The 25,489-nt window shown below is 56.8% G+C and overlaps 3 protein-coding genes across 5 annotated transcripts in view; all 3 read right to left on the minus strand.

Moving 5' to 3' along the window:
* Positions 1–457: 457 nt before the first annotated feature.
* SCARF1 (scavenger receptor class F member 1) lies at positions 458–12,784 on the minus strand. 2 transcript variants are annotated; one of them, XM_008969948.6, is made up of 11 exons: positions 12,652–12,784; positions 12,270–12,331; positions 11,926–12,027; positions 10,534–11,059; positions 7,675–7,893; positions 7,139–7,267; positions 6,865–6,968; positions 6,035–6,155; positions 3,569–3,690; positions 3,337–3,446; positions 458–2,221 (listed from the first exon to the last, which is right to left on the minus strand). In XM_008969948.6, the coding sequence occupies exons 1-11, from the start codon at positions 12,750–12,752 to the stop codon at positions 2,108–2,110; spliced, it is 1,710 nt and encodes a 569-aa protein (XP_008968196.1). In that variant the 5' UTR covers positions 12,753–12,784; the 3' UTR covers positions 458–2,107. The 2 variants fall into 2 exon arrangements, with proteins under 2 accessions (XP_008968196.1, XP_003816895.1); XM_003816847.6 differs by having other exon boundaries at positions 3,337–3,483.
* A 711-nt stretch (positions 12,785–13,495) lies between these two features.
* RILP (Rab interacting lysosomal protein) lies at positions 13,496–17,104 on the minus strand. Of its 2 annotated transcripts, XM_034941232.3 has the most exons (8): positions 16,626–17,101; positions 16,461–16,554; positions 16,249–16,355; positions 15,854–16,099; positions 15,405–15,550; positions 14,890–15,012; positions 13,960–14,043; positions 13,496–13,673 (listed from the first exon to the last, which is right to left on the minus strand). In XM_034941232.3, exons 1-8 carry the CDS (start codon positions 16,851–16,853, stop codon positions 13,496–13,498), a joined length of 1,206 nt encoding a protein of 401 aa, XP_034797123.1. In that variant the 5' UTR covers positions 16,854–17,101. The 2 variants fall into 2 exon arrangements, with proteins under 2 accessions (XP_034797123.1, XP_034797124.1); XM_034941233.3 differs by lacking the exon at positions 13,960–14,043 and having other exon boundaries at positions 16,626–17,104.
* Positions 17,105–17,673: 569 nt separating this feature from the next.
* The window catches only part of PRPF8 (pre-mRNA processing factor 8), a 33,719-nt gene continuing 25,903 nt past the window's right edge, over positions 17,674–25,489 (minus strand). Inside the window, exons 33-43 of the mRNA XM_003816849.5 lie at positions 25,233–25,470; positions 24,960–25,088; positions 23,685–23,798; positions 23,429–23,602; positions 22,384–22,577; positions 20,817–21,056; positions 20,582–20,723; positions 18,693–18,833; positions 18,459–18,598; positions 18,153–18,355; positions 17,674–18,001 (exon numbers count right to left, since the gene is read on the minus strand). Of these exons, the coding sequence (XP_003816897.1) occupies positions 17,847–18,001; positions 18,153–18,355; positions 18,459–18,598; positions 18,693–18,833; positions 20,582–20,723; positions 20,817–21,056; positions 22,384–22,577; positions 23,429–23,602; positions 23,685–23,798; positions 24,960–25,088; positions 25,233–25,470 (1,870 nt within the window). The 3' untranslated portion in view covers positions 17,674–17,846. The remainder of the gene's footprint in view (positions 18,002–18,152; positions 18,356–18,458; positions 18,599–18,692; positions 18,834–20,581; positions 20,724–20,816; positions 21,057–22,383; positions 22,578–23,428; positions 23,603–23,684; positions 23,799–24,959; positions 25,089–25,232; positions 25,471–25,489) is intronic.

The raw sequence follows: 25,489 nt of genomic DNA on the forward strand, positions 1-25,489 counted from the left end.
CCGGGCGCGGTGGCTCATGCCTATAATCCCAACACTCTGGGAGGCCAAAGGGTGGAGCCCTTGAGTTTGGGAGTTCAAGACCAGCCTGGCCAACATGGTGAAACCCTGTCTCCACCAAAAAATACAAAAATTAGCTGGGCATGGTGGCGGGCGCTTGTAATCCCAGCCACTCAGGAGGCTGAGGCAGGAGAATCGCTTGAACCGGGGAGACAGAGGTGGCAGTGGCCGAGATCATACCACTGCACTCCGGCCTGTGTGACAGACTGAGACTCCATCTTAAAAAAAAAAAAAAAGCTCAGGGGTAGGGTTGCCCCTTTTCTTTTCTGACTAGGTAATATGTGAGCAAAGAATTCAAACAAGACCAAAAAGCTGCCAGGGAAAAGTAGATTCTACCTCTCTCTTGACCCACAGATGCCTCTGGGGAGAAGGGAAATCTCCGTTTTACTTTATACATGTCTGTAATGTTAGTACTTTTTATTTTTTTAACAAAGATCATTGCTTTTTATTATACTTTATCAAATTCAATCTAGTAACAAAAGTAAAAAAGAATGTTCACTGTAGAAAATTTGCAAACTATACAAAAGTTTCAGAAGAAAATAAATATCACCTACAATCTCATCTTCCAGAGGAAAAAACCAATTAGTGCCTTTCCCTTGAATCTGTTTTTATACACATACATCCTTTTTAAAAAGTTCATAGGCCAGGCGCGGTGGCTCACGCCTGTCATCCCAGCACTTTGGGAGGCCGAGGCAGGTGGATCACGAGGTCAGGAGATCGAGACCATCCTGGCTAACATGGTGAAACCCTGTCTTTATTAAATATACAAAAAAATTAGCCAAGCGTGGTGGAGGGCACCTGTAGTCCCAGCTACTCGGGAGGCTGAGGCAGGAGAAGGGCGTGAACCCGGGAGGCAGAGCTTGCAGTGAGCCAAGATCGCGCCACTGCACTCCAGCCTGGGGGACAGAGGGAGATTCTGTCTCAAAAAAAAAAAATTTGTTTAGCCAATCTTTTATCAGCAAACATGTAGGTTGTTTGCCATTTCAGAAAAAGGTTTGCACATGAAAGAAAGAATAGCCCTTATGAGGCACACAGGGTCCAGGACAGCAGAGCAAAAGTCCCTGCAGGCAACCCTTCCTGACCCCATCCTACAGGGTCTCTGCCCAGGCCTTCCTGGGCCCCTCCGGGAGCACTGCCAGGGGCCTGGGCCAACTGGCCTGGAAGCCTTGCCTTTTCCCTGTGGAGGCGCAGAGGCTCTGGTTTGTCTGTCCTGGCCCCGGGATCATTTTCCAGCACACAGCACAGTCTAGTCCATGGGCATTTTCGGTCCCATCCAGTCTCCCCACTCCCCAAATTCAAGGTCATCAGGGTTCTGGTGGCCTGGAGATGGGTACAACATTCTCATACTCAGGTTCCTCCTGCCTTTCCTCTTCAGCCTGCTTCTGGGGATCCTGTTCTGGGGAGCCACACCCAGAGATTGGCTCCTGGGCTCTCCTTGAACTCTCCCTGCCAGCCCCCAGCCCCCGGACCGCTTCCTCTGGTCTGACTGCCATAGGCCCTGTGGCCCCAGGAAGCCCAGCTTTTGGGGCTGAGTTGGGGCTCTGGCCGACAGAGCCAGAGGCCAGGCCAGGGCTGCCCTTTTTCCGATTCAGGGCTTGGCGCGGAGGCTTAGGGATGGCCCTCTTGACCTTGGCTTCTGCCTGGCCTTTCTGGAAGCTACCAAAATGGCGGAAGACAGAGCGGATGGGGCCTTCGGATCCACGGGGCTTCCCCGCCAGCATGTAGATCGTGGTCACAGGGCCCGAGCTCTCCTGGACGCTGCCTTCAATGGCTTCCACGTGCTCAGCCACTGTCCGGCCACCAAGTGGGGGCCGCCGGTGGCCAGTGGCTGAATCCCCGGGACTGGCAGCCGCCGGAAAGGACTCGGGGGCTTCTGCTTCCTCTGGGCCTGCGGACTCTTCGGCTTCCCGGCCCTCAGGACCCGACTGCGCCCCCCGGGAGAGCCTCTTGGGCTTTCGGAGCGGGCTGGAGAGCTCCCCTGAGCTTCGGCGACTCTGTGGCGCAAACTTGGTACCTTCCGCGAAGGAGACCGATGGCCGCTTGGCCCGAGCTAGGCTGGAGGTGCGCGGGATGGCGAATGGCGTGGAGGCGTCCTCAGGGGGCGGGAAAGCACCTGCAGCCAGGCTGGCCTCTGACGACCCTGCCTGGACCACAGGGACCATCCCTGGCGGAGGAGACAGAAGAGCTTGGCTGGAGCTGAACTGGCCACCCCAATGCATCCTACCTACAGCTCAGCATCTTCCAGGAGGCCTCAAAAATAGGGCAAGGAAGAGGGCAAGGATGAGGAGAGTGGCAGAAGGACCAATTCAGGTAGACACTGTTACTTCTGCACTCTTTTTTTTTTTTTTATTGTAGAGATGGGGTCTCACTATGTTGGCCAGGCTGGTATCAAACCCCTGGCCTCAAGCAGTCCTCCCGCCTCAGCCTCCCAAAGTGTTGGGATCACAGGTGTGAGTCACCACACCTGGTCTCTATACTCTTTTCTCACCACCTCTCCCTACTTTGAAATACTGTCACACTCCAACCAAGCCAAAACTCTTTCGATGGCACACAGCCACATCCCTCTCACCTCTGGGCCTTTGTGTATGCTGTTCCATCTTCCTGAAACACCATTCCCTCCTCTCCCTGACTTTCACTTGGCCAACTCCTACTGATTCTGTTAGACTCGACTGGGATGCCACACACATCGTCCCTGACCCCAGTCACCCCAACATGGCTAGCAAATGAGTCCCTACTTGTATGTCCCCCATGGAAACACATATCACTGTGTCTTGTTATTGTCTGATGACTGCCCGTCTGACTCTAAGCCTGGTGAGGATAGGAATCTGTCTTGTTATCTCTTGCATGCCCGGAGCCAAGAACAGTGACTAACACACAATGGGCCCTTAATAACTGTTTGCTGGCCGGGCGTGGTGGCTCATGCCTGTAATCCCAGCACTCTGGGAGGCTGAGGCGGGTGGATCACGAGGTCATGAGATCGAGACCATCCTGGCTAACGCGGTGAAACCCGGTCTCTACTAAAATACAAAAATTAGCCGTGTGTGGTGGTGCACGCCTGTAATCCCAGCTATTTGGGAGGCTGAGGCAGGGGAATCACTTGAACCCGGGAGGCAGAGGTTGCAGTGAGCTGAGATCGCACCACTGCACTCCAGCCTGGCGACAGAGCGAGACCCAGTCTCAAAAAAAAAATAAAAATAAATAACTGTTTGCTGGAGGACTAAAGAGGGGGTCGTGGTGGGCAGGGCTGCTCAGGGGCTATGTGGGCTGTTGGGGGGCTACCTTCTTGGGGTGGCACACAGTAGGCAGGAACCTCATCTGCCTCTCCAGACTCAGGGTCGGATGAGAAGGAGTCATCAGAGGCCCAGCCGGCAGAGGGCGGCTCGATGAAGCTGTGGTTGAAGAGGACTTCTGGGTCATGATGTGAGACTGTAGAGACTCCAGATCAGGCGCCTGCAGGACCTGATGCAAAGCCCCGTCCAATCCCAGACCCCGGCCCCCAGCGCCCACTGACCTGTCACCCAGGGTAGCTTGTGGGAGCTGAGGGAACGGCAGGGCAGCGTGGAGCCCAAGCTGGTCAGTGTCCCCCAGACCTGCAGCTTCATCCTGGACACGGTAGCTCCATCTCTCGCTGGCCTGAGGGAGGAGGGTAGGGACAGTGGTCAGTACATAAGACCCACGGTGACCTGGGTCACCTTGGCAGGGTGTGACAGCGTGACTGCCTCTACTTCAGTGGCTTCAGTGGCTCTCTATTGACTACAGAATAAAATCCAAATGATTGAGCCCGCAATTCAGGCCTGCCACAGAACAAAGAGTGGCTCTAGAGTCAGACAGCCGAGTAACAACTCTGGTTCACACTTCACCTCCCTAGGCCTCAGTTTCCGCATCTGTAAAACAGATCCTATCTATCTATCTATCTATCTATCTATCTATCTATCTCTATCTATCCATCTATCTATCATCTATCTGAGCTTTTTGCAGGACCTGGCAGGTCTTTGTTATTATCATCCTAGCTGAGCCCCAGCTCACCTGTCTCTCTCTCTCTCTCTGTTTTTGAGACAGAGTCTCGCTCTTCTTGCCCAGGCTGGAGTGCAGTGGTACGATCTTGGCTCACCGCAACCTTCGCCTCCTGGATTCAAGTGATTCTCCTGCCTCAGCCTCCTGAGTAGCTGGGATTACAGGCATGCGCCACCACACCCGGCTAATTTTGTATTTTTAGTAGAGACGGGGTTTCACCATGTTGGCCAGGCTGGTCTTGAACTCCTGACCTCAGGTGATCCGCTCACCTCGGCCTCCCAAAGTGCTGGGATTATAGGCGTGAGCCACTGCGCCCGGCCTACCTGTCTCAAATGACACCCCCTCCAGGAAGCCTTCCCTTGTTCCCACTCTGCTCTACCCCCACATGTGGAGGAGACTGCTCTGCTCTTCACCGTTCCTCCAACAGCCTTTGCACCTGTCCTCGTGTCCCTGCGAGGGGCTTCTTGCCACCCTGGGCTCTATGCCCTGGGCCAGGGGCAACCGTATCTGCTCCTCTGTGAATGCCGCACAAGCACACAGGAGGACGTGCTGTCGGACTAGGGCAGGAACTAGTAAGAGAGCACCAGACACAGAGTCCAGAAAGGTGGAGAGGGGCTTCCTGTGTGCCAGTACCAACTAGATCACCTTTGGCCTCAGTGTCCTCTGGGAATTGAGGACATTTATCCTCCCGGCCCCACACTCCCTGTTCCAAACCTCCACGCTGCTGTGAGTCTCAAAGGATCCTGGAATGTGACGAGGTTTCATAAAGGAACAAAGCTCTGCGTAAGCCCCCTGCGCGGGCCCCACCAGCCCAACCCTTCCTCCCCTCTCCGTCTCTCAGGCAGCTACACTCTCTGCTAAACCACTGCACAGACATTGATGTCGCCTTCCTTCGTGGGCCATCTGAGGCCTGGTCTCTTTCCCTCCTGGCCCAGAGCCGGACTGCTCCTTCCGTGGTCCCAGCCCTCCTCCTCTGGTCCCCGCCGGTGTCAGCTCTCTGCCTCCCGCTGCAGGCTCCGGTTCGCCAGCCTGGTGCCCATGCAACTCAGAAACTTCCTCATTGAAGGCTTCCGAGGAGGGCAGGCAGCTGACCCGGTGTCTCCAGTGTCTCCAGGCCACGGCCACTGCCAACTACCTCCATCACCTCTGACCCACGTGGGCGACAAGGTCAGCCCTCCCCACCCCCATCACCTCTGACCCATGTGGGCGACAAGGCCAGCCCTCCCCACGCCCCTCACCTCTGACCCACGGGGGCGACAAGGCCAGCCCTCCCCACCCCCATCACCTCTGACCCACGTGGCTGACAAGGTCAGCCCTCCCCACCCCCATCACCTCTGACCCACGTGGGCGACAAGGCCAGCCCTCCCCCCCCCTCACCTCTGACCCACGTGGGCGACAAGGCCAGCCCTCCCCACCCCCCTCACCTGTGACCCACGTGGGCGACAAGGCCAGCCCTCCCCACCCCCATCACCTCTGACCCACGTGGGCGACAAGGCCAGCCCTCCCCACCCCCCTCACCTCTGACCCACGTGGGTGACAAGGCCAGCCCTCCCCACCCCCCTCACCTCTGACCCACGTGGCTGACAAGGTCAGCCCTCCCCACCCCCCTCACCTCTGACCCACAGGGGCGACAAGGCCAGCCCTCCCCGCCCCCATCACCTCTGACCCACGTGGGCGACAAGGCCAGCCCTCCCCACCCCCATCACCTCTGACCCACGGGGGCGACAAGGCCAGCCCTCCCCACCCCCATCACCTCTGACCCACGGGGGCGACAAGGCCAACCCTCCCCACCCCCATCACCTCTGACCCACGTGGGCGACAAGGCCAGCCCTCCCCACCCCCATCACCTCTGACCCACGTTGGCGACAAGGCCAGCCCTCCCCACCCCACAAGGAAACCAGACGCCCCCCTGCTCCCACCCCGTGGCCTGAGCTGTGTGGGGAAGGGACGGGCTGGCGTTCACCTGTCCTTGAGGTCTGATCGGGGGGCCCAGCAGCAGCAGGCACAGCAGGCAAGGCCCAGGAAGAGCAGCAGCAGAGGCACAAGGCTGCCCACGATGAGGGCAGTGTCCCGACTGCCAGAGCCTGGGGGAGCCAGAAACGGGGGATATTCAGGCCTTCCTGTCTCCTACACATCCTGTCTTTGCTCTGAGTTGCCTGCTACCCAGAAGCTTCTTCCTGGGGGTCACTCCCTGCCTCCGGGCAGCCCCTCTGCTGGCGTGTCCCCTCCACAGGTTCTTGCCCCTGAGGCCATGTCAGTGTCCAGCCACCCCGCTGCCCATTTCACGGCTCTAGCCTGGTTTCGCAGGGGCGGGGCCTCTGTCACATCTTCAGGGGGCCCCAGAGCATCCACACAGAGCTCAGGTATAAAGAATGTCTCTGGGCCGGGCACAGTGGCTCACGTCTGTAATCCCAGCACTTTGGGAGGCCGAGGTGGGCGGATCACCTGAGGTCAGGAGCTTGAGACCAGCCTGGCCAGCATGGTGAAACCCCGTCTCTACTAAAAATACAAAAATTAGCCAGGCATGGAGGCGTGTGCCTGTAATCCCAGCTACTCGAGAGGCTGAGATGGGAGAATGGCTTGAACCTGGGAGGTGGAGGTCGCAGTGAGCTGACATCACACCACTGCACTCTGGCCTGGGTGACGGAGCAAGACCTCGTCTTAAGGAAAAAAAAAAAAAAAGAATGTCTCTGAAGTGGGCCCAGACTCCCTGGTGAGGAACTTGCCCTGGAGCCCATGTGAAGGGCCCACCTTTCCCTGGCTACTGCACCCCGCAGCCTTCTTCCACTTTACCTGGCTGGCAGGACCCAGAGACAGGGTGGCAGAGTCCCTCTGGGCATTCACAAGGAACTGAGCAGTTGTTTCCATGGAAACCGGCTGGGCAGGAGGCGTTGCAGCTATGGAGTGACATGGAGAGGCAGGCTGAGGGCTGGGTGAAGTGGGGGAGGCAGGCAGGAGACGGGCAGGGAGATTTCTGGGCACTGTCCAGGGAAGTTCAGGAAATGCTGCACAGAGGCCCTGACCTAGGCCCCTGGCACTCTCCCGCCCCCGGGATCCCCGTCCTCACCTGGGCCCCCAGTAGCCGGCACTGCAGACACAGTCCCCTGTCACAGTATCACAGGACCCCTGAACACAGGTGGGGCAGGTAGAGCCACAGTCTTCCCCAAAGGTACCAGTGGGGCAGGGGTCTTCACACCTGGGGTGAGGCAAGACTCGGGGAAGGGGAGACCAAGGCAGGCCTGGCCCCCACCGTGGGGCCCCACCCCTCCGCCCCACGCTCCTGGACTCAAGGACCCAACTGGCCACTCCTCAGCAGTGAAGCTCAGGTGCAAATAGGGCCTTGAACTTGGGGCCAAATCCAGCAGGTGACAGACTACAAGTCCCCAGAGGGCCAGGAGGGCAGGAAGCCTCAGAGGGGAGGGAGCTGGGATCCTGCCCAGGCCCCCCCAGAACCCACTGCTCTCCCCCAGTCTTCAACAGGAGGGAGGCCCCTGGGGCCGCATGAACCTGTGTGTCGGGGAGGGTGGTGCTCTCAGAGAGAGCCGCTGAGCTGAGGGTCCGGGGGGCAGGTGTACCCCACCCTGAACAGAATGGTGCCCTCACCTGGGCCCCAGCCAGCCAGGGTCACAGCGCTGACAGTGGCCAGTATCCGGCTCACAGGCCTCCCCATGTCGGCAGTGAGGGCACTGCTGTTCGCAGCTCTCGCCAAAGGTGCCAGGCAGGCAGGGCTGCTGGCACTGGGTCCCGTTCCAGCCCGGCTCGCAGGACTCACAGCTGCCCGTGTCTGGAGAGCACGGCTCATTGTGTTTGCAGTGGCCACAGCTGGGAAGAGAAGGGCTTCGTGGGAACAGTGGGGGTGGATGGATGGAGCGCCCACCCCCTCCAACCCCTGTACTCCACGCAGGCCTTCGGGGGCCCTGGAGAGTGTTCGGGTCCCACCTGGGTCAGGCAGGTTTGAGCCTCAGTTTCCCCACGTTGTACAATGAAGACAAATGAGGGCTCTTACAGGATCCCATCCCTTTCCTTTGAGGCATCTGCTCTGTGACCATCTTTCCCTGGGTCCCAGGATCATCAGGAGCCAGCAGCCCAGCCAGGGCAGGCGAGTCACCACCAAGCTCTGAGTCCCATTTGCGAGGTCTGCCAGGCCTTCCCTCCTGCTCTTTTCACTTTTCCTTTTTCCACACTGAGCCATCCCCAGGTCTGGCATGAATGGGACTCAGTAGCGTCTTCTACCCCATCATACGAAATGCAAAAAATGTAAAGTGTTTTCACCCAGGGGTCCTCAAACCCTGGGCCATGGACTGGTACTACTCCGTGGCATGTTAGGAACTGGGCGACAGCGTAGAGATGACCAGCGGGGGAGCCTGACCGCCTGAGCTCCGCTGCCAGCCAGATCAGTGGTGGCCTCAGATTCTCATAGGAGCGCCAGTCCTATTGTGAACTGCGCACGGGAGGGTCCAGGTTCCATGCTCTTTACGAGGATCTAATGCCTGATGATCTGTCACTGTCTCCCATCACCCCCAGATGGGACCCTCGAGCTGCGGGAAAGCAAGCTCAGGGCTCCCACTGATTCTATATTATGGTGAGTCATATAATTATTTCATTATAGATTACAGTGTAATAATAGAAAAATTGTCTGCCACGAAACCAGTCCCTGATGCCAAAAGGTTGGAGACCACTGTTGTCACCAATATAATTTCACATTTGCCATATCTTAATTTCCCATTGATGCCTAATAGTTACCTGAAGTTTCTCCCTCAGATGCTTAACTAGCTGGGATCATATACTTGGGTCAGACCCATTAGTAGGGGAGAAGAAGGGCAGTTTATAAAAGCCATTTAGCTGATCCTGACCAGCATTTTTATTTCTTATTTTATTTTATTATTATTTTCTTCAAGACGGAGTCTCACTCTGTCGCCCAGGCTGGCGTGCAGTGGCGCAATCTTGGCTCACTGCAACCTCCGCCTCCCGGATTCAAGTGATTCTCCTGCCTCAGCCTCCCAAGTAGCTGGGATTACAGGCGCCCAACACCACGCCCGGCTAATTTTTGTATTTTTAGTAGAGACGAGGTTTCACCATGTTGGCCAGGCTGGTCTCGAACTCCTGACCTCAGGTGATCCGCCCGCCTCGGCCTCTCAAAGTGCTGGGATTACAGGCGTGAGCCACCGCGCCCAGCCAGGGATGAAATTTCTTACTGTGAGTGCAGCCGGTCAAAGTTTGAAAGCCACTGAGCCCTAAAGGGACCTTGCTCAGGACCCTTGGTCACTCGATCCACTTATTTATTATTTTTTTGTAAGAAGCCATTTTTTAATTTTCTTTTTTTAAATATATTTATATATATTTTTTTTTATTATTATACTTTAAGTTTTAGGGTACATGTGCACATTGTACAGGTTAGTTACATACGTATACATGTGCCATGTTGGTGCGCTGCACCCACTAACTCGTCATCTAGCATTAGGTATATCTCCCAATGCTATCCCTCCCCCCTCCCCCAACCCCACAACAGTCCCCAGAGTGTGATATTCCCCTTCCTGTGTCCATGTGATTCCATTGTTCAACTCCCACCTATGAGTGAGAATATGCAGTGTTTGGTTTTTTGTTCTCGCGATAGTTTACTGAGAATGATGATTTCCAATTTCATCCATGTCCCTACAAAGGACATGAACTCATCATTTTTTATGGCTGCATAGTATTCCATGGTGTATATGTGCCACATTTTCTTAATCCAGTCTATCGTTGTTGGACTCGATCCACTTATTACCTACATATGGCTTGCTAGCAGTGCTAGTATATTTTGCACAGCAGTAATCGATGAAATGAGCAGGTGAGGCTGGACCTGGGGCAACAAAGCGTTTTTAAAAGTTTTTGTTTTGTTTTGTTTGAGATGGAGTCTTGCTCTCTGGCCCAGGCTGGAGTGCAGTGGTGTGACCTCGGCTCACTGCAACCTCCGCCTCCAGGGCTCAAGCGATTCTCCTGTCTCAGCCTACCGAGTACCTGGGACTACAGGCGCGGCCCGGCTAATTTTTGTGCTTTTAGTAGAGACGAGGTTTCAGCATGTTGCCCAGGATGGTCTCGAACTCCTGACCTCAGGTGATGCACCCGCCTCAGCCTCCCAAAGTGCTGGGATTACAGGTGTGAGCCACCCCACCTATCCGACTTTTCCCCTTTCTCGTTCCTCTGCTTTGTATGTTTTTTGAGAGGAGCACCGCGAAGCCCTGACCCCTCCTCCCGGCGCCCCGCCCCGGCCACCTGTCTCCGCTCCGCTCCGCCCCGCCCGCTCACAGGTCTCCGCCCAGCCTCGCTCACCTGTGTCCGCCTCCGCCCCCTCCCCCGACCGCTCACCTGTGCCCGCCCCGCCCCCACCCTGCCCGCTCACCAGTTTCCACCCCTCCCCCTCCCCGCCCACCGGTGTCTGCCCCGCCCCCGCCCCGCCCACCTGTCCCCGCCCGGCCCGCTCACCTGTGTGCGCACTGCACCCCGTGGCTGCCTGCCGGGCAGGGCAGCTCGCAGCGCGCTCCGCGGAAGCCGGGCGGGCAGGTGCACTCGCCGGAGGCGGCGCTGCAGCGGCCCCGCACACACTCGCACTGCTGCTGGCATTCGGGACCCCACCAGCCCGGCCGGCAGGCGCAGCGGCCGGAGTCCTGCTCGCACGGGGAGCCGTGGCAGTTGCAGCGGAAGCTGCAGCGGCGCCCCCACCAGCCCGGCTTGCACACGCAGGCGCCCGTGGCCTGCTCGCAGCGCGCCGCCGCGGTGTTGCACTGGCACGGGCGGCGGCACGTGGACGACCACCAGCCGGGTTCGCAGTGGCACACGCCGGTCGCGGGGTCGCAGCGCCCGTGGGGGCCGCAGGCGCACGGGAACTCGCAGCGGGCTCCCCAGCGGTCGGCTTGGCACTGGCACGCGCCCGTGGCTGGCTCGCACTGGCCGTGCGGGTGGCAGGGGCAGCTCTCACGGCAGTCGGGGCCCCAGTACTGGCCCGGGCAGCCTGCGGGGGTGGGGACGGGAGGGGTCAGCGGGCTCAGGGCCGCGCGCAGACCCTTACCCTGCGTCCCCTTCCGCAAGGAAAAGGGGCGCTGGGCCCATCCTCCAAGAGCCGGGGACAGACCCTCAGAACATCCGGCAGCCTGTCCTGGGCAACACTCACTTCCTGCTCCGCTCTGACCTACAGAAAACCCTTAGCCATTAGTGGGAGGCTCAGCCTGCCACTTCACATTCCAGAACACACTCAGAGATCCTGAGTGGGCAGGGGACTTGCCCAGAGTGTGGCACCGAGGTTGGTGGGCCTTCCTCCATGCCTGCTCCTCCCTGCCGAGATGGATCTCTGCTGGGCTGGAGGAGAGCTGGCTTTCTCCTGATCTCAGGCCTGGATACTGCCCGCCAGGGTGTCAGGAGAAGCCACCTTTCCCCTAGTGATTCCTTGATTCCTGATGCCCACCCTCTGGCTCTCCTGCTTCCCAACCCCTTTCCCTTCCCTCTCTTTCTGCCAGAGAGGGCAGAGAGCCCAGCCAGGGGCCCCCTTCCATCCACTGCCCATGTATAAGGCATATGTGGGAAAGGCAAGTAATACACTCATTTTACAATGAAGGGGAATCACAGGTTTTCTGAGAAGTGGAAGAGGAAGATGCTCAGGTGGGCAGTGCTTTGTGGACGTGGGTAAAAACCCGGTGACTCAGGCCATCTCCCGGGAGTGTGTGTCACTTCCTGTCTCTGGACCGCAATTCCTCAGTGAAGCTTGGGGGGATTCTGGCCCTGCTGTCCTGAGGCTGCATGGCTACCTGCCTCGCCTGCTCCCACACCACTGCCCCCGTACCCAGCTCTGCCCAGCAACTTCATCTGGCCCTTGAGACTCACGGGAGCTGCAGTGGGCCCCAAAGAATCCAGGCTTGCATCGACAGAGGCCCGGCTTCACACACACCTCGTCTTTCTGGCAGGCGTCCGGCCCCTCACAGATGGCTGAAAGACACCCCACCCAGGTTGGAAAGACGGGAGCAGGACCAGGGGACACCCCTGCCCTCTCACTGGCTCCAGGGGCCATGCCTCCTCAAGAGGTGCCCCTTCAGGCCTGGGGGGGCGTCACAGGAGAAACCCTGACTCCTGGTATCAGGAGGGGCAGGCCCCATGGGGTAGGAAGGAAGGGTTGTCACTGGGCTACGGCCTCCCTTCTCCTTGACTGAGGGTCTGTCCTGGCTACTCACGGATGGTGCATTCTTGATCCTTCTGCCTCCAGCCTGCGCAGCACTGCAGCTCAGCAGAGGGGCTGTGGGGCAAAAAGGGGTCAGCCGGACATGGTGGGGGGTGCAGCCTGGCCCTGAGGAAGGTGGATCACTGTCTCTGGCTGCAGTGGGGGAGGCTGCCTTAGCCCCCTGGGGAGGCCTAATGGATCTTTACAGCTAGGGTCCCCAGCCCCTCCCCTCTCCTTCCCTGACCCTTCCACCATCTGCCCTGGCTAGCCACTACCTGCCAGACCGCCATCAGCAGTCCCTTCCTTTCAGCCTAAGCCCCCTTCCTAGTCTCCTCCTTCCCCTAACGGCCTCAACATCGGTTCAGCCACCCGCATCAGACTCCCACGAGACCCACCTGCTGGCCACACAGACGTGCTGCCCTTTGGGGTCCAGCTCGGACCCCTGAGTCCCCCGAGTCCAGAGCAGCAGCAGCGGGAGCAGCAGCCCCAGCCCCATGGCAGGCAGCTCGGTGGGAGCGCTCGGGTTCGTCTGGCCCCCACAGCTCCCAACCCCCTCCCTGCTTCCTCTCAGGGCTTTTCCTGAGGAAACCAGGCCGGAGGGGCGGGCTGCCACGAGGCACCTCCCTGAGAGGGAGGGGGTGGCTGGAAAGACTGACACTCAAAAAAAAGAAAGGGAAAGAAAGGCAATGGCAGGGCTGACTGGCCTGGGCCTGGAAGGGCCAGAAGAATGAAGTTGCAGGTCCCTGGGTGCTGGGGCCAGGGAAGGGGGTGGACTGAGGCTGGGAGCCACGGCTTTCCATCAAGCCACACTCCCAAAGCAAGGCCTGAGCTGCAAGAAGCCACCCCACCCAGTGACTGAGCAAGGAGACCAGCGAGGACCCCTCAGCCTGCCTCTGCTCCTGGCAGGGTTGGGAGGTGGCACAGACATGGACAGACAGGCGAGGAACAGTTTCTGTGTATTACGGGCAGTTCTTTATTACATGAGCTCAGGCCGTCTGCAAAGCCCTGGGAGCTAGGCAGTCAGCTCTCATTTCATGGATGGGGAAACTGAGACTCAGAGAGGCACTCTTATATCTGGCCCCAGAGGCTCAGTACAGAGACGTAGAGAGGGAGGCGGGCTGAGACCCCGTCCTGCCCTGATGCAGGCCAGGATTGGGGCAGACCCCTGGCGAGGGCTGTGAAGGCGGGAGCCCTGTCCTCATTTGAGGCCACACATCCTTCCACAGCCAGACCCCTAAGTCAGGCCTCTGGGGCGGCTGAGGCCCCCAGACAAAGGTGTTCGTGGAGGGCAGAACAGGGCGGATCAGGAGCTGGAGACTGTGGTTGGGCCTCCTCTTCTCCCCCTAGCTTGCTGGGTGCAGGGCTGCTGGTCTCATCCTCAGAGGATTCAGCTTTACCCCGATACCATAGGCCAAAGCTGGAGAGAGACAGCCAGAGGCACTTTGAGCCAGGAAGCCAGAGAGGTCAAGGATATGGGTGAGGGCAGGGGGTGGTGAGAAAAGGGGAGAGGGGGAAGAAAGGGCAGCCTGAGGGAGTGTGAAGGTGATGGGGGCCAGGGCCAGAGAAGCAGGAGGGGAGGGTGGGCTTAGAGCCAAGCACAGCAGGGTGATGGGCAGAGAAGCGGGAAAGGGGATCCTGAGAAGGACCAGCCAGGGCCCTTCCTCCCTCCCCACACTCTTGCCTTTCCCCTTTCCCCAACATACAAACTCTGTATTTTGGACTCCGGGGGTGGGGGATGGTCTCCCTTGTCATCGGAGAGCAGGATCCATGGGCCAGCCTCATCCTCACTGAGACAGAGGAGAGAGGAGAAGTGAGGGCCATTGATCAAGGCCCTGAGGGACAACAGGAATCCAGCAGGGGGGATGGAGGGACTGCAGGGCCCCCGGGGCTGGAGAGAAGGCAACCCTGGGGAGATGCAGGATGTCGAGGCTTTAATTTTTAATTTTTTTTTTTTTTTGAGACAGGGTCTCACTCTGTCGCCCAGGCTGGAGTGCAGTGGCGCGATCTCAGCTCACTGCAACCTCCGCCTCCCAAGTTCAAGCGATTCTCCTGCCGCAGCCTCCTGAGTAGCTGGGATTATAGGCACATGCCACCATGCCCGGCTAATTTTTGTATTTTTAGTAGAGACGGGGTTTCACCATGTTGGCCACGCTGGTCTCGAACTCCTGACCTCAGGTGATCTACCCACCTTAGCCTCTCAAAGTGCTGGGATTACAGGCGTGAGCCACCGCGCCCTGCCAAGGGTTTATTTTATAGCTTGACACACAGCAGGCCCTGACACAGCCGCGGCTACAGTTTCACCCCCGTAAGAATAAACAGACCCAGCCAAGACAGGAACTTGAAGAATGAATGTGGAGAGGCAGCGTTGTCAGGCAGAATGGACGGCAGGCAAGGCAAGGGGAGTGGTGAGATCCAGGGAGAAGGGCGCAGGCTGGACAGCGGCCATGGGACACAGCCAGACCAGGTCAGCAGGCCCTAGAAGCGGCCAGGCTAGGGAGGCTCAAGGGGTGACCGGGTTGGGGTGACAGCCTCAGTCTGAGACAATGGGCTCAGAGGGTGACCAGGCTGGTCATCAGGCTCAGCAGAATGAGGGAGGGAGGCCTGGCTCCGTGGGAATGCAGGCAGGGACCTACCTGCTCTCTGCTTCCTCTGGTGTCCCTAACATCTTGGCCTTGATCTTCTTCCGCTGCTTCCGGACAGCCACCTTCATGGCCTCGAGCAGAAGGCCGGGGACCCGGTGGTCTGTGAGCAGCTCCCTAAAGAAAAGGGGCAGGGAGGGAGAAAGCCCTGGTGATGCCAGCCATGGGGATGCCAGTAGTGGAGATGCCAGCCGCAGTCCTCACTCCTGGTACGTGTGCACGCAGCTCTTCCCTGAACACGGGAAGCGCTCTGCCTTGCTGACACACTCAGACCTTAAATTAGGTGGCCCCATGGCCCCCTCCTAGGAGAGCTTCCCTGGCTGCTGCAGCTGCAACCCTTTGTACTGTCCCTCTCCCCTGTCTGGATGACATTGCAGGAGGGCAAGGGCTGTACAATTCATGTCCTCCCAGTTCCCAGCGCAGGCCTGGCACATGTCACTGTGGACATGTCAATGACTGGAGAATGAGGTGGGGTGATCGGAGGCCCCCCGGCTTCCCAGCGTCCTCACCGCTGGAAGTAGGCCAGTTCCTCCTTGAGCAGGAACACTTTGGCTTTGAGTTCATTCCGCTCCTGAAGGATCTGCTCAAACTCCTCCCGACTGAAGCGGCACTGCCCTGCCTCCGAGGGGCCCCCGAGCTGCTGCGCGGCCTCCGCCTTTGGAAGGACAGGCACAGTCAGAGGGTCGCCTCGGCTGGCGTTCCCCCGCCCCAGGGCCATCATGGGAATGCTAGAGGAAGTGACGGGCCGGGAGACTTGGGGGACAAGGGTGCCCTGACAGATAACAGAGCAGTGCTCCAGGTGAGAGCGGGGGCCGAGGCCGGCCGGGGGCGCAGATCTGTCTGCCACCTCCCCGCTTCCTGGCCGACCTGCTGTGCAGCATGCAAACCTTGCTTGAGTGCCCACCGAGGGCTGGACGCTGAGTCCTGGGCTGGGTCCTTGCCCTCATACGGCACTCACCGGGTCCTCAGGGTTCCCTGGGGCGCCTGCGCCGGCGGTCGCCCATTCGGGCTCCTGTCCGTGCTGGTGCCCGGGCCGCCCGGCCTGCCCCCGCGCTCGCTCTTTAGCCTGCGGAGTCGCGGCTTCGCCAGGCTGCTGGCGCTCCCTCTCGCGGTCCTGCGCGGCGCGCAGCTGGGTCTGCACGGCCGCCAGCTTGTGCCGCAGCTCAGCGTTCACCAGCAGGAGGCGCTGCAGCTGCTCCTGCAACTGGGAGCGGAGCCAAGGGTGGGGTGGGCGGGGCACCGAGGGCCCCAGGAGCCCCGCCCCGCGCCTGCCTCGCTCCGCCCCCGCGCCCGCCTCGCCCCGCCCCCGCCCCGCCGCGCCCCGCCCGCGCCCCGCCCGCGCCCCGCCCTCACCGCCTCGGTCTCCTGGCCGCGCTGCCGCAGGTCGCGGTTGTGCGCCCGGAGTTCGTCCCGCTGTCGGTCCGTGACCTCCTTGAGCTGCCGCAGCAGCGCGCGCTCCTCTGAGGAAGGGGCGTTCTTAGCGGCGGCGGCGCGCGGCCCGCGGGAGGGAGGGGAGGACCCGAGCAGGTCGCCACCCGCCCTGCCCTGGCCGGGGCTGCGCTTACCCTGTGGCCCCGCGCGCAGCTCCCTGCGGAGGCGCTCGTTCTCCTCCCGCAGCCGCCGCAGCTCCTGCTCCGCCTGCTGCGCCGACACCTGCAGCTGGGGAGACCCGGGTCTCAGGCTTCGGCCCTGCCGGCCCCGTGGGTGGCGAAGGGAGGGCCATGACTCACCGAGTCCGGGGCGGGCCCCACGGCAGCCCGTTCCAAGAGCTCCAGCGCCCGCACCACTAGCGGCACCAGCCCGGCCGCCGCCTCCGGCCCGAAACGGCGCGCCAGATCCTGCAGCTCAGTGCCCAGGGCCCCGGCTAGATGGTACACAAGCTCCGCGGCCGATGCCGACCCCGCGGCCTCCCGAGACCCCCAGCCAGGCGCCCCAGGCGCCGCCCTCCTGGGCTCCATGTCTCCCAGAGGCTTAGGGCTGCGACCTCCCCCCCCCCGCCTCCACTGGGACGGGGAAAAGCGAAACAGTTCCGCCCCAGGAAGCCGTTTAGGGCGGTGTGGGCGGGGTAGAAGCGATAAGGGTAGGGAGGAACGAGGAAGGGAGAAGGCGTGGGGTAGGGAGATAGTGCCCTAGGTCGCCTGGGCCCTGTCCTTTCCACCCCCAAGGTCACAGGAAACAAGACAGCCAACTTCCAACCAGGCGTCCAAGAGCTGAGGCTCAGGGCTGCAAGTGGTCACTTGAGTGGAGCCCTCCCCACAGGCCCAATCCAGGCTCCGCCCGTTTGGAGTCATGGGGCCAACTTGGCAGTGGCCGGCTCCAGGCGAGAGGTGACAGGTAGGCAGCCGGTCTCTGGCCTCCGCCCGGCTGTACACAAACTGCCTGCCTGTGTGCTTGTTTTCCTGACCAGGACTGACACAGAAAGCTTAAAGGGCTGGGCTGGACACCGCAGCCGCTCAGCACAAGCCACAGAGTTCCTAGACCCGGGAAAGGGCAACTGCTCCCAAAACTGTGGAAAGGAGGCGAGAGCTTCCAAGTAGTTTTGTGGAGAAAGCAGCAAATGTGGTCAAGGCAGCGGAGTGTGAAAGCCCAGCCCCGCCTCAGGTCTCCAGAGTCCAGGGGCTATCTACCCCAAAGCCCTGAATAGGAAGGGGGCCTCATACTCCCCCTTCACAGCCGAGCCCAGCATCTTGCTGTGAACCGCTCCAGTCCGGCCTCCTGTTAGACCTAAATCCAGAATTTGAGTTCGGGGGGAAAAAAAAAACAAACCAGCCCCTGAACTCCTATTTATACAAAATTTATTATTATATTTTATTCAGGATGACAAGCCATCAGGAGGTCAACAACACAAGCACAGACAGAGGGAAAGAGGCCAAACTGCTGAATGTCAGCGGCCTGTCTGGAGGGGCTGAGGCTCCGGCCTCGGGAGGCTGAAGCAGGAGGCAGGGAAACAGTCAGGCATACAGGTCCTCCCGATCCGCAGAGTAAACCTCCCCCTCCTGCAGGAGAGCAAAGTTGAGGAAGTGGGAGGGCCTGTGCACCTCGTGGTAGAACTCTTTGGGGTTCGCCAGCTGTAGCTCATATTTCATGTTGGGGTCATGCCGAACACCTTCGGGGAGAAGGAAACAGCCAATGTTAACAGGGCTCCTGCCTCATGCAGCCTGCGCCACCTCCAAGCCAGCCAGGCCCCAAGTGCAAAGGGCGATGGCCTCACCTTATCCCTACTGCTATCCCCACATCCCCAGGCTCCTCCCACTTACCCATGAAGTTATAGTTCCACGAGGACTGGGCAGGGACCATGAAGAAGCCAAGGAAACGGTCCGACAGCAGCATCTGCACCCTCTCATAGTGTGAAGGCAGGTAGCCCTTGGGGTTGTTGCCCTTGTCTGTGTTCTGGCGGCCCCATTCGTAGCCACTGGGGGTCAGCTTGTAGGCCGTCAGTGTACAGGAGCCTGGTGTGAAGCTGGGGGAGGAACGAGGACAGAGTAACAGCTCAGGCCACTGTTCTGGGCCCTGGCCTGCAATCCCTGCCCCACCATATTTCCTCCCAAGGAGCCCAGGCCCACCTGCATGTGATGATAATGGTCTTCTCGCCATCCCAAGATGGGTTGTCAGCCATGATCTTGGCGTGGGTGGTGACATCCTGGGGTGATAACTGTGGGGACTCATTGGGCTGAGTGTGGATCCAACCTAAGGGTTCCATCTCCTATAGGTAAAGAGGAGTACAAAGCTGAATCCCATCCACAGACAGGAATCGCACCAGCTTTTCCACACTCCCAGGCTCCATCACTCCCCATTACCTTGAGGTACTCATGCTGGGGCAGCTGGCCAGGCAGGTGCACGGTCTGGTGAGTGCCCCACTGCGGCACCATCACGATGCAGCGGATCTCCTTCACCTGGGGGTTATCTGGTGGGCTCACCCCATATAGGTATCCTGCAATCTGGAGACAAAGGGGTCAGGAACCAAAACTCTTCTTAGTACCAGGTCAGAGTTGGAGCTGCCAGCCCTCTGTTTCCTTCCTTCCCCCAAGAACGAGGACAGAGTTTCTTAAAATGTGATCAGAACCTCCTGTATCAGAATCAGCTGGGGTGCTTGTTCAAAATGTTAGACATGGACCTCATCTCGGACTTACCACATCAGAATCTCCTGAGTGGGGTCCAGGAATCTGCACTGCTCACAAGCTCCCCAGCTGATTATTAAGCATAGTATTCACAAGCAAATGAGCACACATGCAGCTCAGTGTATTTTCACAAGCTGAAAACATCTGGAAAACCAGCACTTGGTGCTATTTTAAGTTTTACATTATCACCAACAAAGAAAGAGGATCTGTTTACTATAAACTCACCCACACAGGATATTAACAATCTTTTCAAATTTGCCAACCTGACAGCCACTAAATAGTGGGTTTGAGATGGAGTCTCACTCTTTCGGCAAGGCTGGAGTGCAGTGGTGTGATCTCAGCTCGCTGCAACCTCCGCCTCCTGGGTTCAAGCAATTCTCCTGCCTCAGCTTCCTGAGTAGCTGGGACTACAGGCACATGCCACCACGCCCCGCTAATTTTCATATATTTAAGAGAGACGGGGTTTCGCCACGTTGGCCAAGCTGGTCTTGAACTCCTGACCTCAAGTGATCCACCCACCTTGGCCCAAAATGATGTTTTATAAACTATAATATCCCTGATACATTAGTAAAGTTATGCATCTTTTCTCTTTTTTGAAGCAGGGTATCACTCTGTCACCCAGGCTAGCAGGCAGTGACATGATCTCAGCTCACTACACTCACCACCCTCCAGGATCAGGTGATCCTCCCACCTCAGCCTCCTGAGTAGCTGAGATTACAGGTGTGTGCCACCATGCCTGGCTAGTTTTTTTTTTTTTGTAGAGACACCATTTCGTCATGTTGCCCAGGCTGGTCTCGAACTCCTGGGCTCAAAAGATCTGCCCACCTCGGCCTCCCACAGTGCTGGGATTACAGTCATGAGCCACTGTGCCCAGCCTGGAGTGCAGTGGGGTCATCAAAGCTCACTGCTTGCGTTCAAGCAACCTCAGCCTCCTGAGTAGCTGGGACTACAGCCATGTTTTTTTTTGTTTTGTTTTTTTAGACGGGGTCTTGCTCTGTTGCCCAGGCTGGAGTGCAGTGACGCAATCTTGGCTCACTGTAACCTCCGCCTCACCTCCCGGGTTCAAGCAATTCTCCTGTCTCAACCTCCCTAGTAGCTGCAACTACGGGCGCATGCCACCATGCCTGGCTAATTTTTTGTATTTTTAGTAGAGACAGGGTTTCACCATATTGGTCAGGCTGGTCTCAAACCCCTGACCTCAGGTGATCCACCCACCTCGGCCTCCCAAAGTGCTGGGACTATAGGCATTAGCCACTGCGCCCAGCCGAGTGTTGGGATTACAGGCATGAGCCAGCACGCACACCTGGTCAGGAATTTGTTTCTGACCATATCTGTTCTCTTCCAAATACTATCAGGCCAATACTACAATTACTACCTTCTCTCAGCTGCCACAGCTTTTGCTATCTCATGGGGCCAAAACCCACCTCGTTGTTTTGGCTATCCTTGTATAATTACTCATCCATGAATCTTGAAACCAGCATCTCAAGTTCCAGACAATCTCAGGTCTGAGTTTTAGGCACAAAATGTGTTGGGCACACACTGTGGCCTAGCTGAGTCCACTTACTCACTTGGGCCCGAAGGTCAGATATGCAGATGAACTTCTTAAGCACATTCTTGGGAAGGATGTAGGTGTAGCCAGTCTCCTTGATGTCGTCAGATGAAACATAGATGTGATTGGTCCTTAGGTGCAGGTTGGCAGCAGAGATGGCCCTAAAAACAGGCAGGGAGTGTCAGCATTGCTCAGCCCAGCACCTTAGGTAGTGCAGCCGGCCTTTCCATCCCCACCCTCTTGCCCGACAGTACCTGACCCTCCACTCAGTCTTGGATGAGAAAGTCTGGGTCTCATAGTTGCTGGTGGTGGAGGTGATGATCTCATCGCCATGCTTGTTGACAGTGCGAGTCTGTGTTGCCGTCAGCTGCGATTGTTCCTTGGTCTGCTTCTCGATCTCAGCGATCTGCTGCCGCTGCTGTGACGGTGCCGAGATCTCCATACCCAGGATGATGTCTCGAATTTCTGATTGTGTCAGTGATGCCACGTTCACACTGTGGGGATGGTGTGGGTTATATTACAAGGATCCCTTCCCCTTGGTCACTTCTGCCTCAATGGAAAGGGTGTAACTTGGTAGGACAGGACAGCCTATACTCATGCCCCAGACAATCCACAAGAGCTGCTTCTACAGAAGTGTGAAACGGAGGTGCACTAACACTTCCAAGATTCGTCAGATCCAAGCGGGACGGCACACTGCGTGTGCACCTTCCCACTGTTTAGCATCCATAAACCCACGCTTCCTTGACCAAAACAATGCTCTGGCATGGAACTGTTCTCAGAAATGGAAACCCCAGAAACCCTAGAATACTGGTTCTTAATCAGAGGTGGTATTGTCCGTCACCCTATGGATAATTTTGGTTGCCACGATGACAGGGAGGGAGACGAGGGGAGGAAGGTGTGTGTGTGTGTTGGCAGCAGTCTCGGATACTTAGGGTCTCGGATGTCCAAAATTCTTCCCATGTATGGACAGTAAAGAAATGCCCTGTTTGAAATGGCAACAGTGAGAAACAATGGCCAAGAGTCAGACTGAAGCCCTAAAACAGGGACGCTTCCCATACTATTGGAAGACACTGCCGTATCTCTCTTCCTCGAGACTCTGTAAGATAATTTCTTTCCTTGTTTTCAAGACAAGAGTCTCACTCTGTTACCCAGGCTGGAGTACAGTGGCATCATCATGGCTCACTGCAGCCTCAAACCCCCGGGCTCAAGCAAGCCTCCTGCCTCAGCCTCCAAGAAGCTGGGACTACAAGCGTGTACCACCACACCTGTTTAAAATTTTTTTTTTTGGTAGAGATGGCATCAGTCTCTTGTTGATCAGGCTGGTTTCAACTCCTGGCTCATGCAATCCTCCCACCTTGGCCTCCCAAAGCGCTGGTATTACTAGCATGAGCACTCAAGCCTGGCCAAGACAAGATAATTTCTTGAGAAACGTCTTTTTTTTTTTTTTTTTGGAGACAGTCTCACTCTTGTCGCCCAGGCTGGAGTACAGTGGCGTGATCTCGGGTCACTGCAACCTCTGCCCCCAGGTTCAAGCAATTCTCCTGCCTCAGCCTCCCGAGTAGCTGGGATTACAGGTAAGCGCCATCGCACCCGGCTAACTTTTGTATTTTTAGTAGAGACGGAGTTTCACCATGTTGGCCAGGATGGTTTCAAACTCCTGACCTCAAATGATCTACCCACCTTGGCCTCCCAAAGTGCTGGGATTACAGGCATGAGCCACCGCGCCTGGCCTTCTTGAGAAACTTCTAAGCCTAAGTGCTTCCAAAACCCCAGAAAACCGTATATAGACCTCCTGTCTGTGTCCCCACCAGCACTGCTCACTTGTTTTTCTTGCCGTAGTCAGCCAAGATCAGATCCTTGAGCTGCACCTCGACCTTGATCCATTCTTCGTCAGTCAGAGTGGGCCAGATGTGGTGTGGTTCTGTAATAGTAGTCTTGTCTGGCTTCAGGATCACTTTTGCCCGATCATTGTTCACATGTAGGGCACGCAGAATCAGGATGAGACGGGAGAAGGCCTGGGAAAAGATTTGGAAGAGTGGGGTAGGTCAGCTGCTTGAGGCTCTCCCACTTTAATCCTAACCTTTCATGAAACCCAAGAATTTTTTTTTTTTTTTTTTGAGACAGAGTCTTGCTCTGTCGCCCAGGCTGGAGTGCAGTGGCATGATCTCGGCTCACTGCAAGCTCCGCCTCCCAGGTTCATACCATTCTCCTGCTTCAGCCTCCCGAATAGCTGGGATGACAGGCACCTGCCACCACGCCCGGCTAATTTTTTGTATTTTTAGTAGAGATGGGGTTTCACTGTGTTAGCCAGGATGGTCTCAATCTCCTGACCTTGTGATCCGCCGCCTCGGCCTCCCAAAGTGCTGGGATTACAGGCGTGAGCCACTGCGCCCAGCCTTTTTTTTTTTTTTTTTAGACAGTCTCACTCTGTCGCCCAGGCTGGAGTGCAATGGTGCCATCTCGGCTCACTGCAACCTCTCCCTCCTGGGTTCCAGTGATTCTGGTGCCTCAGCCTCCCGAGTAGCTGGGCCTACAGGTGCATCCCACCACACTCGGCTAATTTTGTTGTATTTTTAGAAGAGATGGGGTCTCGTCATGTTGGCCAGCCTGATCTCAAACTCCTGACTTCAGGTGATTCACCCACCTCAGCCTCCCCAAGTGCTGGGATTACGGGCGTGAGCCACCACGCCCGGCCCCAAGAGTTGATTTTTTACTTTAAGGTCTTAAACTCTCATGAAAGTCAACAGAGTTCCCACCCACTCTATAGGCTAAAAATGTGAAAATGGCGAAAACCTAAGACACAGGATCTTCTCCTAACCCTAAACCCGCTCCTCCTCCAGCGATCTTCTCTTCCCGAGGTTCATACCGTGTAAGATGAAATAGTCTTGAGCCAGTCGTCATAGAGGTTGAAGAGAACCATCTGGGGCTCAGTGGCTTTAAGGATGAGATCCCCAAATTTTTCCACCTTGAGACACGCCTGGAAAGGGAGTTGGAGCTCCGATCCTTTGATGACAATATTGGGGAAGTCCAGTAAGTGCACCTAAGACAAGATCAAATCCAAGATGAGAAACAGCCTAAAGGTCTCAAGGTCTCTTTTCTCCTACCCCACCCCACCCTCTTACCTCCAGTGGGTCCAGCATGCCCTTCCTGGTGACAATGATCTGCTTGGGCTGCTCCTCCACAGGCAGAGATCGGATCAGGGCGGCCACCTCCTCAGCTGTCTTCCACTTAGCCAACTTAAAATCAAGAGAGAAGAAAATGGAAATTTAGTCTCTACCCTCCCAGATCAACTAGAACAGAATATCCTAGTTTTGAAATAATCCAACTATGTTTCTATTGAACACTGATGTTAAATGTTAGGCACTTAGAAGGTACAAAGAGTATGAAATGGCCGTGTCCAATGAGCAGGCTGACAGCCCCTTTCAACAAGACAATACCACAAGCTGACACGTGAGTATGTGCTAAACTATACACTGTTTTACAGAGTTCAGGAACAAAAGAAATTAAGGCTACTAGGATCAGAAAAAAGCTGCACAAAAAAACGTGTCTTAAGGAGGGACTGTGTAACAGAGCAAAGAGGGGAGTTCATTCTAGAAAGAAAAATACAAGCGAAACACAGATGTGGAGATGAGCATCAGGGGTTTGGGCTACTAAGATCCTGGACTGAATGTAAGATGAAACATGCTATAAATGTAAAGGAAGAGAAACTGGCTGGACAGATACAGCCCAGCCAGATGTTGAATGTCTAGGAAGCTAAAGAGGAGTTAATTCAGCAAGAGTTCTGAGGTAGAGAAAAGATTTGGTCAAAGTGGATGTTTCAAGAATATGCGTTGCTGGGCCGGGCACGGTGGCTCAAGCCTGTAATCCCAGCACTTTGGGAGGCCAAGGCGGGCGGATCACGAGGTCAGGAGATCGAGACCATCCTGGCCAACATGGTGAAACCCCGTCTCTACTAAAAATACAAAAAATTTAGCCGGGCATGGTGGCGGGCACCTGTAGTCCCAACTACTCGGGAGGCTGAGGCAGGAGAATGGCGTGAACCCGGGAGGTGGAGCTTGCAGTGAACCGAGATTGAGCCACTGTGCTCCAGCCTGGGCGACACAGCGAGACTCCGGCTCAAAAAAAAAAAAAAAAAGAATATGCGTTGCCTTTGGAAAAATGATTTTTGATAGCCCTGTTCAAGGTTAGAAATTCAGGAAACAGACCAGCTGGAAGGGAACGAAGCACCTCATACACTCTTGGACCTCCCACAGAATACTTCCCAAGGTATTTTGGGGATAAGTTCAAATGAGATGTTCTCAGCCTTTCATCTAATAAACCAGTAAATATTACCAAGTCCACCCCAAGAATAAGAGGCAACATGATTCTACGGCCTCTTCATCTTTAAACCTGCTCACCTGCCCCAAACGCTTCTGTCCCGCCCACACGGACGTGTGGATTATCTTGAGGAACAGCTGCCCTGTGCGTGGGTTGAAGATGAAGATGGCTCCGTTGATGGGCTTGGTTGTCAAGTTCCCTTCAAAGGTCTAGAGGAGGATGGCATTTGTTAGCATAGCCTACACAACACATCCCCATCCTGCCTTCTTCCCAGCATGTGTACACACTTAGCCCATGACTCTCCCACAGCCATGTACAGAGTCCCGCACCTATACACTGCTGCTAACACTCACCTTGTGAATAGTCACTCTGTAGACGTTGGTGTCATCCACAAACCAGATAATCTGGTTGGAGAAGAGCTCACCATAGTTCTGAGAAGACAAATAAGGCTCAGTGGGCTCAGATGAATAGAGCTGTAGCCCCTTGCGGATCCGTTCACGTAACACATACAGGGCAGGGTTTGCCTTCATGATCTTGGCCATGGCCTGTTGTATGAGAGGCTTGCTGCCTGGGAACCAGTTTCCATAGGCACTGTGAGGATAAAAGGGTC

Source organism: Pan paniscus, chromosome 19 (assembly GCF_029289425.2).
Source record: "Pan paniscus chromosome 19, NHGRI_mPanPan1-v2.0_pri, whole genome shotgun sequence".
In the NCBI taxonomy this organism is placed as follows: Eukaryota; Metazoa; Chordata; class Mammalia; order Primates; family Hominidae; genus Pan; species Pan paniscus.